This window comes from Durio zibethinus, chromosome 15 (assembly GCF_047325235.1).
Source record: "Durio zibethinus cultivar Kanyao isolate XHJ-2024 chromosome 15, ASM4732523v1, whole genome shotgun sequence".
In the NCBI taxonomy this organism is placed as follows: Eukaryota; Viridiplantae; Streptophyta; class Magnoliopsida; order Malvales; family Malvaceae; genus Durio; species Durio zibethinus.
Genome location: NC_143176.1, coordinates 7,643,556 through 7,664,276, shown reverse-complemented (window position 1 = coordinate 7,664,276; position 20,721 = coordinate 7,643,556). Strand labels below are relative to the sequence as shown.

At 31.4% G+C, this 20,721-nt stretch overlaps 1 protein-coding gene, 1 non-coding gene and 1 pseudogene across 2 annotated transcripts; 1 reads left to right on the top strand and 2 right to left on the bottom strand.

Moving 5' to 3' along the window:
• Positions 1-9,641: 9,641 nt before the first annotated feature.
• Positions 9,642-9,797, bottom strand: LOC111302350 (large ribosomal subunit protein eL39 pseudogene; annotated as a pseudogene).
• Positions 9,798-14,851: 5,054 nt separating this feature from the next.
• Positions 14,852-16,761, top strand: LOC111301964 (transcription factor MYB36-like). The gene is made up of 3 exons (XM_089744554.1): positions 14,852-15,338; positions 15,454-15,583; positions 15,806-16,761. Exons 1-3 carry the CDS (start codon positions 15,203-15,205, stop codon positions 16,662-16,664), a joined length of 1,125 nt encoding a protein of 374 aa, XP_089600680.1. The 5' UTR covers positions 14,852-15,202; the 3' UTR covers positions 16,665-16,761.
• A 2,509-nt stretch (positions 16,762-19,270) lies between these two features.
• On the bottom strand, positions 19,271-19,343 carry TRNAF-GAA (transfer RNA phenylalanine (anticodon GAA)). The gene has a single exon. It is a non-coding gene; the product is annotated as a tRNA-Phe (tRNA).
• Positions 19,344-20,721: the final 1,378 nt, after the last annotated feature.

The following is a 20,721-nucleotide window of genomic DNA, read 5'->3' as shown; positions in this document are numbered from 1 at the left end:
CTGAAAAAAAGGTTTAGAGGCATTAGAATAGCTTTAGGAATCGGTGAAAAATTTTTGGAGAATTTTTTTGTGATTTTTTTCTGAAAATTTTTGGAAAATTTCCATATTTCGATTGAATTTTTCAGCGAAGGTTGAATTTTTCGGTGACTATTTCGGCCAAGTTTGAATTTTTTCGCCAGTTGCCTAGTTTCCGGCAAGAATTCCCAGAAACCAACTAACTTTTCGATGAACTTCCGACGAAAAATTCAGATTCCTGCGAAAATTTTCAGAATCCGGTGAATATTCAATCGGAGTTCTTCGGGTTTTAGAGAGAAGGGAGAGAAGAAAGAAGGGAAAAGAGAGAAGAGGAGAAGGGATTTTGAGAAAAAAACCGATATTCAGCCTTATATACTCTCCCAAAACGACGTCGTTTTTACGTTAAGTAACCCAGAGGATCCGCGCGTTTTGTCAAGATCCGATCTAACCCGAGCGTAGACCCGCTTTCGACCCGCATTCAATCGGAATGCGAGCCATTTCTCTGGGTTTTCGAGCCGTTTTTCTTCCTCAAGCCGAGCCGAGCCGTTCCAGATTTTTTTTCTTCATTTTTTTATATATTTATTATTATTATTATTATTAGATTAGATTTGTTTAATATTCTTTTATTTTTATTTTTATTTTTATCTTTATTTTAATTTTATTTTACTTTTTTTTATTTTTATTTTTACTTTTATTTTATTTTATTATTTTATTTTCTTTAAAATAAAAAAAAAATTTTTTTTTGAAGAAAAGTTGAAAGTATCAATTTTTCTTGAAAATAAGCTTTTCAAAAAATATTTTTGAGAAAAAGTTGAAAGTTTCAATTTTCCTTAAAAATAAATTTTCAAAAAAGGATTTTTTTTGAAGAAAAGTTGAAAGTATCAATTTTCCTCAAAATTAAAGTTTCAAAAAAATATTTTTGGGGAAAGGTTGAAAGTATCAATTTTTCTTAAAAATAAATTTTCAAAAAAGGTTTTTTTTAAAGAAAAGTTGAAAGTATCAATTTTTCTCGAAATTAAAATTTCTAAAAAAATATTTTGGAAAAATGTTGAAAGTATCAATTTTTCCTGCACAAAAACAATCATTTTTTTTCTTTTTTTTATTTTCTTTTTAAATAATTCGACGATGGAGCCTCTGTAAGTGAAACAGTAGTTTTCTTGCATACTCTTGAGGTGAGGGGATTTTCTCAATTTTCTGCTAAAAGTATTAGAGTCAATTGATAATAATTTTTAACAACTAATTACTTGATAAATTTTTAAGACTTATTGGATAACACAAAATTAAGCTAATACATCTTTCGATGGGCGTTATGAGGGTGCTATAACCTTCCTCACACGTAACCAAACTCTCGAACCCTGTTCTGGTTAATAGACTCAAACCTATTCTTGTAGGGACCCTTAAACTTAGGTATTCCCTGAAAGGATAGATTCCTTAGGTGACCAATCGCACCTAGATAAAAAAGATTAATGGCAACTCCTTTAAGTCAATGTCTAGCGATAGATCTTTGGATCTAGACGTTATGACAGCTTGACGACTCCGCTGAAGAACTCTGAGAGTTAGGCTAGCAAATAAATTTGTGTTATCCAAAAGCCTAATAAAATTGAACCTTTTGTATAGATTTTTTTATTCATTCATGTTTATTTACTTTATTAATTATGTCATTCATATGCATATGTATAACATGAGTTCTATACCCGAGCTCTGTCCCTCTAGGAAGGAGTAAAGTACCTATTATTTTCGTGAGGTTTAATGCCTCCGTAGTGGCTAGCGAAATACTTTCATTCAAATCGAATCTTTTCCATTTGTAGCCTGTAATGGGTGAGGATTAGGGTGCCTTACTAGTCTGTGATAGACAATGATGTAAGGAGCAATTTGGAAACCTTTAGACTTTAGCCTTAAACCACATATAGTGAACCTTAGAAATGCCTAACCCTAAGATAGAGCAATTTCTATCTAATGATAGATATACCCTGAAACTAAGACACAAAAAAGGGTGTTTACCTAATCATTTTGATTGTTTGACTTTGTGCATCATTTTCATTATCATATGTAACATTTGCATTGGCATCACTTTCATTTCATCTATGAAACTAACCATGTTGTTTGTCTGATTTTGTGCATCCACATGATCATGTTTTAACATTATTATTTGCATCCATTTCATATTAGATTTCATCCATGAAAATGTACATTTCATTTGTCCATCAACGTATCATACATAAAGCATAACATAGTATTTCTAATCATAATTGTGGTGCTAAAGGTTCAAGGATAGCTCCATCTAGCGAGAACCCTATCCATCGATATAACACAAGAGCCAGAGCCAGACAAATAGAGCAGAAAAACTCTCACAGATTTGAAAAGCTAGAAAAAGCACAGAAAAAGATTGAGAATGAGTTAAGTAAAATTTTAGATGCTATCAATAAATCAAATAAGGAGAAAGGAGTAGAAAAAAACACAAGCCAACAAGGTCCTATATCGCAAGAAGTGACTAACCTTCTATATCCACCTGGTTTTGGTCCACCTCAAGCCTAGTCTACATAAGAGGTTCCACCACAATACTTCACATATCCTATATATCCTGGAATGCCATCAGTTTTTAATCCAAGGTATTATCATAGTTATATGAATCTTGTCTTTACTGAAAAGGCAGTTGAACCAATTCAAATCCTTGATCTGGATGAACTGAAAGGAAAAGACAAGGAAAAGATAAAAATGGAAGCTCGGGAAAACTCTAAAATTAGTATGCTAGAACAAAGGCTACGGGCTGTGGAAGGAATTGGCTTCTATGGTTCAGTTGATGCTGTTGGGCTTTACTTAGTCCCTGATGTGGTCATTCCTCCTAAGTTTAAAGTACCAGAATTTAAAAAATATGATGGTACAAAATGCCCAAAAACTCATATTACCATGTATTATCGAAAGATGACAGCCCATGCTTATGACGAAAAGCTACTAATGCATGTTTTCCAAGATAGTCTTACTGGTTCTACTGTTAGGTGATATATCCAGTTAGATAGAACATGCATCCATTCTTGGAGTGACATAACCCATGATTTTATCAGTCAATATTGATATATCATGGATTTAGCCCCTGATCATTTATTTTTACAAAACCTGGAGAAAAAGGGCCAATGAGACTTTTAAAGAGTATGCTCAGAGGTGGAGGGATATTGCTTCTCAAGTACAACCTCTTCTAACTGAGAAAAAAACTACAGTGTTGTTTGTCAGCACTTTGAAATCTCCCTATTATGAAAAGATGATAGGGAACACAACAAAAAATTTCACCGACATGGTGATTTTTGGAAAAATTATTGAAAGTGCCATAAAAAATGGCAAGTTGAAATGAGAAGAAACCAAGAAGGCATCAGAAAAGAAAAAAACTGAAGCTCAAGCTGTGAGCTTTGATAGACAATAATTCAGGGGTTATCAACCCTATCCACCTCAAGGTTACTCTCCGTACTATCTTGCTGTGAATAATGCCTCATCCTTCAATACCAACTAGTTTCACAACCACCTTATTCATCTACATACCGATCAATTTTTAGCTCTCAAGATCTTACATATAGCTTTAACATTCAAGCTCCTGCAAGAGCCCAAATTCATCTTACTAACCCAACAAATGGTTCATGAGAGTAACAGATTACTCGAGAAAAATCTGTATTTGATCCAATTCTCATGACTTATACGGAGTTATATCGAGAATTTTATAATAGCCATTTGATTGCCCCCAGCCATGTAGAGCTACTTAAGCTACCCTATCCTAAGTGGTATGATCTTACAGCCCACTGTGACTATCACTATGAAATTACTGATCATTTTACTAAAAATTACACTGTTTTAAAGCATAAGGTGCAACGGTTGATCAATGATGGAATGGTAAGTTTTGATCAAGGAAAAGCAGCAACACTTGATGTTAGTGCTCTGAGTGACAATCAAGAATACATTGGTATGAAAGGGTTCGGAGAGTCACAATGAATTGAGGGGCAAGATGTCAATAGAAATTCTTCACATGATCGCATAAGGGGATAATTTTGAAGAATGGATATAAGGCTGGTTGAAGGTTTTTTATCATTTTAGGATTTCTTTTCAAGTAATGTTAGATTTTTTTTTGCAATATGACTTCACTTGTTATCATTTTAATAAAGGCAAGTTAATGCATTTCATTACATTTTCTCTTTCACTCGACCATTACTCCATGCTCTGTTATCTTTCATAAATTTATATTCCCATTCTCAAATTTTAGATGATGAATATTTAGATGATGATAACAATAATTTTGAGATTTAATTTTGAAAACTCATCCACATTAATATAAGGAAATGATTTGAGCAAAAAAGTAAGCTGTTACCAGAGGTGAAATAGATATGTCTTGAAGATGTGTAATCTTTTATACAAGTTTATGAGCTTTGTTCAATATATGATGTTCAAGAAAAGTATTCACAATTGAAATGAAAAATGGTCATCTTTTTTTTACCATTCGAAAAACCATTCATTGCTACCCTTTTAAGCCTATTATGATTTTTTTTCTAAAAAACCCTAACCAAGGATCACCCTTTACACTGAAGGGGCAATTTTTGAAAAAATATCGCAAAAGGTCTCAAGATGGAAAGAGAAAGAAAAGCAAAAGAAAGAATAGATGCCACACATGATTTGAGGTAAAATAATGAGAATCCTTTATGTGAAAAAAAATAGTGAAATGATGTGGGGGTAAAATGCCAAGTTGTGTCAAATGATCCTTTAGTCTTGAACCTTTTTAATACATGTTTTGAGCCTATTATATCCACTTCTTTCATGACCCCTCACCTTGACCTATATTATAATCTTGAAAAGTCTATTTGGATCAAGTGTGAATGCTCAAATTGAATGATCATATATTAGACAAAGACATGCTCATGATGAAACAATGGAATCATGCTACATTGCTCTAAAGTTGGATGTGTGAAAGATATCAATAATGGATAAAAAATGAGGAAAAAGAAAAAAAGATGATGAAAAAAATAGAGAAAAAAAAGAAAAAATGAAAAAAAAAAGAGATTCGAATTGAAAACCTGAAAAGGTGATCTAGGTTAAATGGTTCACATAGATGGAAGATCAAAGATATCTGAAGATCCCTCAAAGATGGGGCAAAGTTAGCCAAGCTCAAAATGACTTCAACAGTAAATGAAATGAGTTCTTGAAAATGAATCTTAGATTAATATTAAGAATTGTCTGAATCTTCATCGTTTGGACATACTATTCATCCCAATGACATGTATTCAATTTATTTTCTCTCCCATTTATTTTGTATCAAAATAGATCTTCATTGATTATCTTTACCATAATTCACCTTGTGTTCTCTTATTTTTACACCCCTGAATGAATTGAAAAAAATGCTTGATTGCATTGTATTTGTCAAGAATTGAAATGATAATGAATGAATGAATATGTGCTTAAAAGAGTCTTGCATTCATTTGAAAAGAAATCTAAGATGATGGTGGTAACAAAATGAAAAAATGGTAGAAACCTAAAAGAGATGATTTAAAAGGACATATAATGTGACCAAATAAAGAATATGATGATGGATTAGACAATAAAATAAAGATGGGGTAAATCTTAAAAAGTGGTATAATCAAGTGATGAATATGGAGATGTATTGGTTAAGTGATGAAAATGATATGGAACAATAAACGAAACTGGTGCTGAGAAGTTTATGAATGATGACCAAGTGATGAACACAAGGATGAATTGGTCGACATGACTTGCAAGTTATAATTGAATGATGAAAATAATTAGTAGACAAAGTTTATTTTGGAATGGCTAAGGTTGAGAAATCTATGAGTGCGACCTAGTTCGGAATGGTTAATGCTGAGACGCCTATGAGTAATGACTCAGTAATGGTGGATGAAACTTGTTCTAAAATTTGTTAATGCTGAAAAGTCCATGAATGGTGGTCAAGTGATGATCGATTGATGAAACTTGTTTCGAAGTATTGAGAAACTGAACAAGGAAGACATGCAAAATGGTGGAGTTTTGAGAGCCATGTCACCATAATTATTTAAAATTTTGTTACATAGACATCTACATTACATACATCATGGTGACATCGTCACTTGAATAGTACATGTACATAATTTGATGAATTAAACTTTGTTTAGACATGCATGGCACTATAAGAATATAGGTTACCGCATTTGCATCATTAAGAAGGCATTTGCATCATTAAGAAGGCATTTGCATCTTTGGTCATAATATTCATTCATGCAAATTTTTGAGTCACTTGAAAAAAAAATTATGAATATTTTGATGAAAATTTTTGAGAATTCAAATGAGAATCTTTGAGTTTCAAAATGAGAATCTTTGAGGAGTGAAACCCTAAAGTTCGTCGAATGTGAATCTTCGAACAAATGAAAAGTTTTAAACTTTTGGATGTGAATCTCCAAAATACAAAGCTTCAACTTTTTGGATATGAATCTCTAAATTTTTAAATGAGAACCTTTGAACTTAGATGTGAAACTCTAAGTTTTATTGCTAAGTTTTTGAGCTCAAATGAGAAGCTTTGAATTTTTGGATGTGAATCTCAAGCTTGCTAATTGCGAACCTTTAAAAAGCCTTGAACTTTTGGATGTGAGCCTCCAAAATTCAAATTAGGATCTTTGATGCGAGTCTTGCAAGTTGCAAATGCAAATCTTGAGATCTTGTAAATTTAAACGAAACTGAAATTTTGAGAATTAAATTTCAGTAAATTCTTATGAAGTTGGAAGGTTCTTATGAATCTGACCCTATGAATATTTAACTCAAATTGTGAATCTTTGAGTTTCCATTACAAAATTTCTTTAATCACGATCTATAACTCCTTTAGACATGATTGTCAAGGAGCAATTTACTTTTCAAAGTTGTGGTGCCTCTATTTAGAGGAGCAATTTCCTTTCCAAAAGTTGAGGTGCCTCTGTTTAGAGAAGCAATTTACTTTTCAAAAGTCGTTGAGCCTCTGATTAAAGGAGCCATTTACTTTTCAAATTTGTTGAGCCTCTGATTAGAGGAGCCATTTATTTTTTTAAAGTCGTTGAGCCTCTAATTAGAGGAGCCATTTATTTTTCAAAAGTCGTTGAGCCTCTAATTAGAGAAGCTTTGTTTATATTTCTTAAAGTTGTTAAACCTCTACTTAGAGGAGATTTGATCAAAATTTTAACAAAAAAAAAACAAAACAAAACAAAAAAAATGTCAAGTTGAGTCTTGAATGGGTGTCTACGTCTTTGCACAATTCCTACTTCGCAGAAAATGTGCAAAGAAGGGTAGTTGTAGATACCTTATTTAGTCCCGACCCAAACCCATTGGGCCTAGTCCAATAAGATTTGGGTCTAAGCCCATTGGACTCGGTTTAGGATCCAATTAGCTGGCCCCAATGGGTTTTTATTTTTATTTTCATTATTTAATATATATTATTTTTTATCTATTAATATTTTTATTATTTATCTGCTTTTATTTTTTATTATTTATCTATTTCTTTTATTTATCTAATTATTTTTTTTGTTATCTATTAATATATTTATCTTTTTATTTTGATTAATTTTCGATTAAGATTAGGATAAAAAAATTGGAATGAATTTGGCTGTGATTTGAGAATTAGCAGAGTTGGGATTAGATTCAAAGATTGAATCCAAATCCTAGAAAGAGTTGGGATTGATCAGAAACTCTTCTGATCAATCCCTATAAATAGGTGCTGGAAGAACAGAAGAAAACACACAGAAAAAAGGCAGACATAGAGAAGGAAAAAGCTGAAAAAAAAGGTTTAGAGGCGTTAGAATAGCTCTAGTAATCGGTGGGAAATTTTTGGAGAATTTTTTTGTGATTTTTTTTTGGAAATTTCTAGAAAATTTTCAGATTTCAATTGAATTTTTCGACGAAGGTTGAATTTTTCGATGACTATTTCGGCCAAGTTTGAATTTTTCGACCAGCTGCTCAGTTTTCGACAAGCATTCTCAGAAATTGACCAACTTTTCGATGAACTTCCGATGAAAAACTCAAATTTTGATGAAAATTTTCAAAATTCAGTGAATATTCAACTGGAGTTCTTCGAGTTTTAGAGAGAAGGGAGAGAAGAAAGAAGGGAAGAGAGAGAAGAGGAGAAGGGATTCTAAGAAAAAAATCGACCTTCAGCCTTATATACCTTCTCCAAAAAGATATCGTTTCTGCGTTAAGTAACCCAGAAGATCCGCGCGTTTTGTCAAGATTCGACCCAACTTGAGGGTCGACTTGCTTTCGACCCGCGTTCAACCCGAGTGCAAGCTGTTTCCCTAGCCGAGCCGAGCCGAGCTGCATTTTCGAGCCGTTTTTTTTCCTCAAATCGAGTTGAGCCGTTAGTCGAACCGTTCCATTTTTTTTTCATTTTTTTATATATTTATATATTTATATATTTATTATTATTATTATTAGATTAGATTTGTTTAATATTCTTTTATTTTTATCTTTATTTTATTTTTATTTTTATTTTACTTTTCTTTATTTTTATTTTCACTTTTATTTTATTTTATTATTTTATTTTCTTTAAAATCTAAAAAAAAAATATTTTTGGGGAAAAGTTGAAAGTATCAATTTTTCTTAAAAATAAATTTTCGAAAAAGGTTTTTTTTTTTTAGGAAAAGTTGAAAGTATCAATTTTTCTTAAAAATAAATTTTCAAAAAAGGTTTTTCAGGAAAAGTTGAAAGTATTAATTTTTTTCGAAATTAAAGTTTCCAAAAATATTTTGGGAAAAAGTTGAAAGTATCAATTTTCCTCGAAATTAAAGTTTTCAAAAATATTTTGGGGAAAAGCTAAAAGTATCAATTTTTCCTGCACAAAATAGTCATTTTTTTCTTCTTTCTTTTTATTTTCTTTTTAAATAATCCGACGATGGAACCTCTGCAAGTGAAATAATAATTTTCTTGCATACTCTTGAAGTGAGGGGATTTTCTCAATTTTGTGCTAAAAGTATTAGAGTCAATTGAGAATAATTTCCAACAACTAATTACTTGGTAAATTTTTAAGGCTTATTGGATAACACAAAATTAAGTTGGTACCATATTTCGATGGGCGTTGTGAGGGTGTTATAACCTTTCTTACACATAACTGAACTCTCAAACCTTGTTCTGGTTAGTAGACTCGAACCTATTCTTGTAGGGACCCTTAAACTTAAGTGTTCCTGAAAGGATAGATTCTTTAGGTGACCAATCGCACCTAGATAAAAAAGATTGATTGCGACTCATTCAAGTCAATGTCTAGCGATAGATCCTCAGATCTAGAAATTATGACAGTAATAATGGAGAGGTTCAACCTGAATATAAGAATACATGAAATTGAATATTTATTAGATATGAGATAACTCACTTTAATCGACCTTCATCACGTATAGGTGAAAATGAAAGAAACCTACTATGTGATAGATTTTGAAAGAGTAATAAAAGAAAATTTTGATTCTTATACCATGAAAAAGAAAAAAAAATTGATGAAAATTTTATTATAATGATTTGTAATATTGTCAACAATCTTATCAAAATCTCTAATGAAAGAACCCTTTAGTAGTTGCCAATATTAAATCCCATATCAAATCATCTTAAAATAAACTTGGAAAAACAAAAGTAAAGCTTGAATCCAAATAAGCTCATCCAGCTTAAAACCCTAGCTTGGTGTGGTGCCATTGCCTACGCTTTGCGCTGTACCTGATGGTGTTGTCGATGCACATACGGATCCAATATGGGATGGGTCTGTTTTGCCTCGTCTTCTTGGCTGGCTATTTCTTGATCCTGAAGGTCTTGTGTGATGCCATGTTTAGCGGTTTCGGAGGGGAAGCTGTGCTAGGGTCTTGAAGTTACGGGATTTGTTAAAGTATATTATCCCACATCTAATAAATATTTAATTTTTATAATTTTATATTCAAGTTGGGTTTCTCCATTTATTGTCAATTGGCTTTAAGTCAGATACTTAACAAGGTATCAAAATTAGGATTTTCTTTCGTTGTTTTTTCTAAATTTGTCACGTAGTAAACTTCTTCAATCTTCCCGTACACCTGAATAGGTTATGCCACATCTAATAAATATTCAATTTTTTGTAATCTTATATTCAGATGCCTCTACCCATCGGTCAGATCATTTCTCTCTTTGAGAAAAATCAATCAAAGAATTTCATTATATTCTTTCTAAAATCATTCTATTTCATTTGATATTTCGTAAGGATAAGTAATACATGAATATAGCAAAATAAAAAATATATATTTTATTTTTTGTTCTATTAAAACGAATAAAAACTCCTCGAATGAGTCAATATCAATACTGGAGTATCTCTTAGTAATAAATGCTCACGCAAGTTGGTATAGAGTAATATTGTTTAGTCGATGTTGTGGGTTATTTCATATATTCAACATCTAATAAATATTCAATAACAGTAAATAAAATGGTCTAATCTAATATTTATTAGATGTGAAATAACTCACAACATCTACTAAATATTCAATGGCAATAAATGAAATATTTAATAGATGTTATAGGTTATTCCATATATAATAAATATTTAATTTTTTGTAATTTTATATTTAACATTTAATAAATATTCAATAGCAGTAAATGAAAGGTCCAATCTAAATATAAGATTATAATAAATTAAATATTTATTAAATGTAAAATAATTCACTTTAACAGTAACCATCGCTAAGCTAAATTGATTTGGTTGTAATAAAAAAATGTGAATTTATGATTGAGTTAAATTGGTCATATTATCATTTTTTAAAAAATAACATTTGATAGGTTTGAAATTTAAATTTAAATATTTATATATATTTTTATCTCCAACACCTTTTTATATATAAAAAAAGAAAAAAAAATGAATGCAATAACGTGTAATATTTCGTTGGATTTTGCCAATTTGGCTTACTTTTGAGTACTTATACTCCATGTTTAATGCATATATCTATATATAGGTGATATAGGTCTAGCTTAAACCCGGAACGAAGGGATCAAAAAGCAAAGGGATGAGCCGGTACCTAGAAGATGAAGGCTTAAAAAAAACCCATCAACTTTTTGCTAATGCTTGCTCTGGGGATCTGGAATAAACTTTAGAAAAGGGGAAATCTTGAGTTAATTACTCTACATAAATTAAGCGCACGAACTTCAGTTCATTTTGGAAGAAGGAACACTTTTATCAAAGTATCCGAATATCGGTTGCCAATGTTTAAGGATTCAACGTGAGGTTTGGATTAACATAAACGATCCCAAACTCATGATCATAATACAGAACGACTAGTTAAACCAGCTAATCATCAATAATGTCATTAATTATTGCATTTAATACAAAATTATTACTATAAATAAAAAATCAACTAATCTTAAAAAAAAAATTGTCCTAAGTGGTCCTAAACATAGACATTTTTGTATTTATTGTGACATTGGTTGATAAGAAATTATATTTTACTTTGATAAAGTATCATAATCTCTTTTTTTATTATCATATTCCGATCTTTTTTATTAAAAAACTAGTGTAAGTATCATGGCTCTTGTCTAACTGATAAATAGAAATCTTCACTAAGGCAAACAATTAATTTGCACTTAGCATCAATCATTACCCCATATTATTGTTGTATGCAGCCAATAACAATCCAAGCTTATATTGTTATGCAGGGACCCCCACCCTTTACCAGCTCTCACTCAAAAGTCTTAAGCTTTGGTCTTATTGATTATGAAACGCCAGAGTATATATATGTCAATGCATAGATTCTAGGGTTGAGAGAAAAGACACGCAGAAACATGTTTTTTTTTTTTTTTTTTCATCTGTAAAAGATCTCAGTCCATTTGTTATTTAAGATATTAGTATTTTGAAAGCGTGAGTGCTTTTGAAATTTTGATAGCTTCCCTGATCTTGTTGTTTCTATGTCTAACATATTACAGTAAGAAAACCAAGGTCAATGAATGGTGCTACTTCTAAAAGGTTTAATAATCAATCCTCTTCCCTATGGCATTTTCTTTCTTTTTTTTTTTTTATTTATTTAACGATAAAAGATTCCTGAGCTTCATTTTCTTCCTTACTTTTGTTTAAAGTATAGCCTTTCCCTCTTTTTTTTTTTTAATTAAGCACTGCAACCCTAGCTAGCCAACTTGCAATTGTTAGGCCTTGATAAAAATATTATCTTATATATCCCAAAATCAACAGGCGTCAGGGCACTGGTGCTATTGTGACTATTTAGTTCTTATTATGAGATGATACAATAAATTTGACCTTAATTAAACATTAAAGAAAAACAATTTGTGTTATTAAAAGGAGTAAAATGCACCAGACATTTATTATTTTTTTATAACATTTTATTTTTATTCAAAGTATTTAAAACTCAAAATTTTCATCTGTGGCCTTTTAGAAATATTTTAAATTTATTCATTCTATCGATCATTGTTAAAATTTAATGGAATATGTCATTTATAGTAAAATTTCACATGACATAAGTTTTAGTTCAAAAAGTTAAAGGGGTCTCACCTTTTTTTTGCCATATGAACATGCACATGGACATATACATGATTTTGAAATGATAAATTTTATCAAATTTTAATAATCGATTGATAGAAAAATTAATTTGAAATATTTTTTAAAAATCGTGAATGAAGAGATTGAATTTTAAAAGTTATAGATGAAAATCAAATATTATAAAAATATCATAAATGTATGATGCGATTTACAATGTTAAAAAACCATTTTAGCAAAGTTTTTATTTATATGCTTGCACAATATTTCTACAAATTTGCTTTCATTAGAACACTTCAACATAATATTTTGGATAGAACTGCATCAAAGGGATACCCAACTACTAATTAATAAGTAATGAATTAGATATATAATACTTGCATAATAGCTACTAAAGGTTAAAAAGTGCCAAAAAAAAAGTTTAGTGTTATGATTTATACTATAAATTTCACATAGAGGAATTTATGTAATTGAAAACAGGTGAGCGAAATCTCAAGTTAATTGTATTAAAAATATTAATTAACCTTAATATTTCTTGTAGTACTTTCACCAATGAGGAATTTCTTGCAACCTTGTATGCATTTCCTTGCTTATTTAATACAAGCACAAAAGCAAGAGATTATATATATTTTGAAATTTAGGTCATGAATTCCAATGAGCTGTTAGTTTAATAGTATTGGAAATGATTTCAAAATTAAAAATCTTACTTCAAATCTCAATAATAATCCAAAAACTAAAAAAAAAAAGGAAGGCAATGCTTGTAAAGTTTCACATAGCACTCTTTATACTTAGTCATCAACTGAGAGTGATGATGGGTAGTCATCAACTGAGAGTGATGATGGGGCTTTGACGGACCTTGCTTTTATAGGCATAATTTCTCATATATTTCTACGACTGTGATGTGCCTATACTGCCTACCATAATTGTCACTTTGACAACAATAAGAGAATGAAGGATTTTGATGATATGCATTGTCGGGGTGCTTAATTGGTCATATATATAGTGTTGTGGACTTGATTGTAGTCACAAAAGCAGTTTCTAGCTAGATTGGCAACTGCTTTAATCTGTTTTAATTTGCAGTGTAATATTTGACACCAAACATAAATCCAAATTAAGTGAAAACTCCATGCGCTTGAATATATATTTAGCATTGTAATTTTTGGTGGAAATGGTTGTTTATTTGTGGCCTCAAACACAAATAATGGGCACTAAGGCCACTGCATGCAAATGTTAAAAAAACCAAGACCAACCACTAGACTGGATAATCGGTATATTTATATCGTATTTGTTTTGTATTAAACACATATAAAACACAAAAATTATCTTGCTAAATTCATATCGACATGCCAAACATAAATAACTTTTTTTTTTTAATTTTTGTCAATATTAAAATTTTAAACTATATCGTTTTGTGTCTTTTTCATATTATTTTCTTATTGTATCATGTGATATTTTAAATTGTCATATCTAATTTCATCACTACTGGAGAGATAGCATGGTGAGCTAACCAATTCAAAAGCAGTAGTGCATTTTACCCTATCAAGTCTTACTTGAGTTGTAATTAAGCATGTATCAACTTTATTACACACTAAAAAAATATTATCAGAAAATTAATTTTATTTTAATTGAAAAAAAAACTATACATGTTTAACCGAAGAAAGATGTATCTTTAACTTGCAAGTAAAATCAAGCAGATGGCATATATACTATGTGCGAAAACGAGGTGTCTTTTAGTGGTACGAAAGTTCTTTTGCTTTCATGGTTCAAAGAACAAAAGAAAAATTATTGTTTCCAAAAAATCTTCAAGGGAGAAATGGTTGCCACTCTGATCAATTTGTCCAACACTGCTTTTCCTTCGTCATAGATTGTTACTTTTCCAACTAACATACGTACTCTCATAATATACCATTTGACCATAGATTTCAACAGTTGTCTGTCATTCCAAGAAACTTCCCTGTAAAAAAAATCATTAATCAGGGATTATAGTATATGTTAAAATAATTAAACATGTTTAATCCAAAACATTCAAGGTATCTCTGATCCATCTCTTGGTCTTTTAATCTTTTACATATAAAAGCCAATGATGTGCCTTAATTTCCCATATATAAAATAATCTTTTAAGTATAGTCTAATTAAGCATAGATTAATAACGGAACAATTCATGGACATAGGAGATGAATTGAGAGGGGAGAAGGATTTTTTTCTTATCAGGTACTTGCAGTTGTAACATTGAATTCAAACTAAGGATGATAACGAATGGATTTGAGGCGGAATCAGGTATAATTGTTAGCGAGTCGGATCAAAATTGGGTTCAAACTCCAAACAATAAACTAATGAAACTGAAGAAAAAGCAGTGAAATTTAAAATGCAAAAGAAGAAGAAAATTTGTGATATACTTTCTCTAGTTGTATGTATAGTTTAATTACAGATGAGAAAACAAATCCAAAAGTAGGAGAGAGAAAAAAAAATAAAAGAAAGAGAGAATAAAACCTTGCTCAAACCCTAGAGATGGAAGAGAAAATAGGGTTGAAAAATGAGGTGAAGAGAGGGTGAGAAAGAGGGTAAAGTGTAAGACTTTTTGTCCTCATAAATGCCTCACACGTCACTCGCTATTTCTTACCTATAAATCTTGCTCTTTCCTTCCCCGATTTTTCCCAAATATCTAAGCAGCTTTCCCTTGCTATTCCTTTGCTTGAAGAAAGGGGGAAAAAAAGAACACGTACGGACGCGATGGGTCGAGCTCCTTGCTGTGACAAAGCCAACGTGAAGAAAGGGCCATGGTCACCTGAAGAAGATGCTAAGCTCAAGACTTACATCGAGAACTATGGCACTGGAGGCAACTGGATTGCTCTTCCTCAGAAAATTGGTACCCTATACCTACATAAAACTTATTTCTTGTTCGTTTCTTTGAGCGGAATTTATTTGCATGTCGCTAAAAATTATGAACTTGACGTTTTGTATTTGTTGGGTAATATTCAAAGGCCTTAAGAGATGTGGAAAGAGTTGCAGGCTGAGATGGCTGAATTATTTGAGACCAAACATTAAGCATGGTGGATTCTCTGAAGAAGAAGACAACATCATCTGCAGCCTCTATATAAGTATTGGAAGCAGGTAAATCCTCTTTTTTCTCTCAAACTTTTAGGCTTGGATGGCTTGTCTTTTTATTCGTTGTCCTTGATACCTTCACAAAAATATATGTAAAAGCCTGCATCTTGTGCTTAATTTCAGATATTTTTCTTTTTTTCCCTAGGGTTTCTACAATTCTCCTTTTGTTCTTCATTATTCGTCTTTTTTGGTTGAGGGTGATCTTGACAGAATTGGTCGACTTTTTAGGTGGTCCATAATTGCAGCCCAACTGCCTGGAAGAACAGATAATGATATAAAAAATTACTGGAACACCAAACTGAAAAAGAAACTACTTGGGAGGCGCAAAGAATCTAACAGCAATAGGTTGTGGTGCTCGAGTCAGTACCCTACTGAGGCCAATGGGGCAAGTGATAATAAATATTTTTCACAGGGTTTACGCACCTCAACCTTGGAACGACTAAAGCTCCATATGCAGCTTCAAAGTCTTCAGAATCCTTTCTCGTCCTACAACAACCCTGCTCCACGGCCTAAAATTCATCCCTTGCAGGAAAAGATGATCCAAAACATCCAGGCCTCCAAAGGAAGTTCAAACCTTCTAGTGCAACCTCTCCTGCCAAACCCTCAAGCTGAAAATGAACAAAGCGCTGATGATTTCTATGATCAAGCTTCTCTAGCGCAACAGCAAGATTATCCAAAAACCATCAATGCCAAGGGACTTGAATTAGACAACTCTTTGGATGAAATATCTCCATCAGATGGCTCAGTTCCCTTTGGCACCGGGGACAATTTGATGGACTCGGAAATTATGCCTAAGGCAGATAGCAATCATCATGGAATAGCACAATTAACTAATGCGGCTCTTCAACCAGTTTCAAACTTTCAGGCTGAGCTGGATGAGTTTCTCAATAACAAAACAACCGGTTATGCACCACAGGAAGACCAAATGGCTGATCAATTCGATTGCTTCAAGGAGATTAATGGTTCAAAGGACAACTTGATTTGGTGGTCTAGTGAATTTGATGCAAAGTCATCATCTTCCAACTCTTGGGATTCAAACTCTGTTCATCTATCCTATGGAATGTTTCAAAATTATGAATATATGTAGCCAGACAAAAAAAGAAAAAAGAAAAAAAAAGTAGGGATTGGTTTACTATTTAAGCTTATTTGTGGTGGACAATAGATGGGTAAGACTGGATTTCATACAGAGATCATGTAAACTGTGTGAATAATAATGTTAATTTCCTTCTCAGTTTCTTGCCAAATCTGAATGGTGTGGTTATAAGTACAGTTGTTTTACCTCCTTCTAGAGCTTCAAACAATTGCAATCTATTCTATGCTACTTAAGAATCATGACCAAATAGCATCTTTGTTAGTATGTTCAATTAGGGTTTTTTCTTTTAAGAACAAAAAAGAAAAGAAAGCAAAAACCGATACGCCAAGATGAATCACATGACATATAACACATTAATTTTCCTTATGACAAAGGATTAACTCATTTTTGTTTCAGATACTTACGTGAAACCATTCAAAGTTTAAAATGCTTTGAGACAAATATGTATTGACTAAAGTATTCTTTGAAATGGAAACGAGAAAAGTTAAGAGTTTTCCTCTCTCAATTTAAGTTTTTTGATTTGAAGTTAAGAGTTTAATAATTTATCAACAAATCATATGATTGAAACACATGTTTTCATGTATATATAACAAATTAAACATGAGAGATACAAACACATAAAAATAAATTTATTGCAAGACCTAAACAAGTTCCTTATCATGCATATGTATGATAACTTTTTGCAAAATTTACTTTTTTTTTTTATCAGGCAAACTTTTCTTTTTAAGTATGTAGATCTAATGCATTAATGTTTAAAATAAATTTAGAGCTGTTTGTTTCCTTGGTACTACAAATTAAATTTAGAGAGCTTTTACTACTTTAATTGATTCAACAAAAGTACCAAAAAAATTCAAGTTTAGCCCAAGGATCATTACCTTAAGAAGGTTGAAAATTGAAGGTTGATCAAATCTATATATATATATATATATATATATATAGGGTTTAGGGTTTATATATATTTGAGATTGTCGACAAAATTTGATTATTAAAAAGGTTCATCATTATATCAACAAATGCAAGCAATTATTGTAAGGTTCAACAAATGCCCCTGTCCTCTTCCCTATGGTACATATTTATGCACGTTTGTTAGAAGAAAATGTAGATTTTAATCAGAAAAAATGAATTCAGTTAATGTTCAAAAAGAGAAATAAATTAGCTGTATACATGCATACATTGGCCTAGGCAAGAACAGTACATTGTAAAATAGGAGGAGCTACCCGAGGTTTGTGCTGCTGCACGCGTCATACGTGCATCAAGGTTTCAACTTTGAATAGATAAAACAAACAATAAGCAAAGCTATTTGGGACTCTAGTAAGCAAAGCCATTTGGGACTCCAGTGCAATGACTTATTATGTTGTTCCCAGCTCTGTTCCAAGATTCCTTGGAGACAAGAATAACCTGATTCACGGTAGCATTTCAAGGAGTTGAGTGACTTTCCTGCCTTTGCAAAGTTACTTGGCAACTGAAAATTTACACACATAAAAAAAGGGTAGTTTAGAATTTGTATTTACTTTTTGGTCGGCAAACAATACATAAGATCACTTGGGCCTCATGGTTTCTTTCACCTTGTACTGCCAAACACAAAGAAGAAAACAAACAAGAAACATGCATCTTCCCCTAATAGCCTACGCAAAATTGCTTAATTGTTATGTTCAATTCTATACCTTCTTTTATGAATAAACTAATTTATAGCATTAGGTGTAAACTTTTTTCTTTAATATAAAAAAAATATATTTGAATTCAACTTGAACCGTGCTTTCTGACTTAGGTTGAACTTCGCTAATATCTCAATTTTATAAAAGAATTAAAGAGATTATTATGTGTTATTTTTTTATTATATCTTAAAAAATATGTCACTTTCTTAATCTTAATTGTAGAATTTAAAAACTCTATTAGCAATGGACCTCTTAATTTCTCTTTTAACGTGATATTTGACTTAGATCTTGTTTCTTGAAGTTCCATGTGGATGGTTTAGCAAAAGGTGACCGAAGGCCTATGGTTGTGGGGGTGTATGAAACGAAGCTGGAGTGGTTCTGGCGATGTTTTGATGGCCTTTAGGAAACCAAGAATCCAATGTAGCAGAATTACTCGCCATCATGACAACCTTGAGGTGCTCACCAAGAAGGGCGGGATGGAAAAGACGGGTTTGTTAATAGAATCTGATTCTACGGTGGTGGTTGGATGGTGTGTAAAGGAAGAAACAAGACCATGGAAGCTGTGGAAGATTTTTTAGCCATTGACAGTTTGATTAGGGAAATAGGTATGGTTAGGATTATCAACGTATTACGTGAAGCCAATGACATGGCTGATGCCTTGGCAAAGCAGGGGGGATACCCTTCTGAATTGTTTCTGGCCTGGCCGTAAAGGGCATTGAGGTGACTTTGTGTAACTGATCTCTGAATATTTGGGCATCATTATATAGTAATCTCCTGACAAAAAAAAAACTCTTGTAACATTAAAAATTCTACCGTTAGTTTATAAAAAGGAAATCTTAAACCAAAATTTGGTAATATAATTATGAGAAAGGCTGTTTTGGAAGCTTTTAAATGTTAGCCTAGTTTTGATCAGAAAATTAAAAAAAAAAAAAAAAAAAGAGCAGATGCGGTGAGCGTGGATCGAACACGCGACCTTCAGATCTTCAGTCTGACGCTCTCCCAACTGAGCTATCCCCGCTTATTGTTAAGTCCACTAAACTATAGTTCTAGTTTGGTGTCTTGATAAAATTGGACCGTTTAGAATTTTTATATTATAAAAAAACAATAGAGTGCTGAAAATTAATAAAAAGAAAAACCCATATTATTAGTATAATGGAAAGATTTCCACAGATATAAGTTCAAAGCAAATCAACCACAAAGATTCAAACAGTTTCCACGAACAACCATACCCTGCTATCTAGTTTTTCCCTTTACCCTTCATGTCATTCATCTCAGTCACAACCTTGTGGATCTTACAAACAGCTACTACCGTGGCAGCTACGGCTTCCACGGCTTGCTGCTAATGTGCTACTATTGCAACCACAGGCACCACTGCTTTTACTGCCCCTGTGACATTTTCTTCATTGAACACTGCTGCTATTGCTTCTTGTGTAACCTTCTGTCGCCGATTGAGCCATCTCTACCAAATTACCCAATAAGCCATGCGTCTAACTCTCCGATCCAGTTAAATTTAGTGTACAATTGATAGGATCGTTTTCTGTCTTATTTTGAGTTGGCTATCAAACGCGTATCTGTTAAATTTCGATTCAACTCGATCTTATAAAATTAAATTTTTTTTTTTTAAATAGAGTTTCGAATTAGATTGATTTTTTTTTAAAAAAAAATAGGATTGAATTTTATGAAACTCACATCGACTCGATATATATATATATTAATTTTTTATTATTTATTTAATTTTATATTTATTTAATGTTATATTTATATTTAAAAAATAATATTTTATTAATTTTAGATTAGATTAGATCAATTGTGCATTTAAAAATATATAAATTAGATTAGATTTGAATATAAAAATAATATTTTAATATTAAATTAAATCAAATTCAAATAAAATTGTATTAAATTTAAAAAAGTTAAAAATTCACCCCAATCCAATCTATTGGCATCCCTAATCCTATTTATATATTAAGCAAGTGGAAACTTAACTAGGCAGATTCTCATCAATGAGCGCACCAACCCAAGTAGCATGTATGAATATACATTGGTAGATGGATAGCTCATGAACCTAGATATTATGTTTTTCATCATTATCAATAAATCTACACAAACCAAATTTAATTTTCTTAAGTGGGTCTTTCTTCCTATTCCTCGTGTAAACACTAGACTGACTGTGACAAGTACTCAAACAAATTTTGGAGTAGATCTTATAATTTGAAATATGATATGATAATGTAATATAAAAATAATATAAAAATATAAAAATGATATAATTTAAAATTTTAATAAAAATAAAAAAAATTATTTTATGTTTAATTATGAACATAAATTATAATAAAATAAATTTTGTATTATTACACGTACTTGATACAAATTTAACAAAACATACAAAAAAAAGT

Excerpts from the sequence above, each read along its gene's own strand:
- LOC111301964 (XM_089744554.1), top strand. The coding sequence starts at position 15,203 with ATGGGTCGAGCTCCTTGCTGTGACAAAGCCAACGTGAAGAAAGGGCCA. Across the intron at positions 15,339-15,453 it reads TGCTCTTCCTCAGAAAATTG|GCCTTAAGAGATGTGGAAAG; the intron begins GTACCCTATACC and ends TAATATTCAAAG. Across the intron at positions 15,584-15,805 it reads TATATAAGTATTGGAAGCAG|GTGGTCCATAATTGCAGCCC; the intron begins GTAAATCCTCTT and ends TCGACTTTTTAG.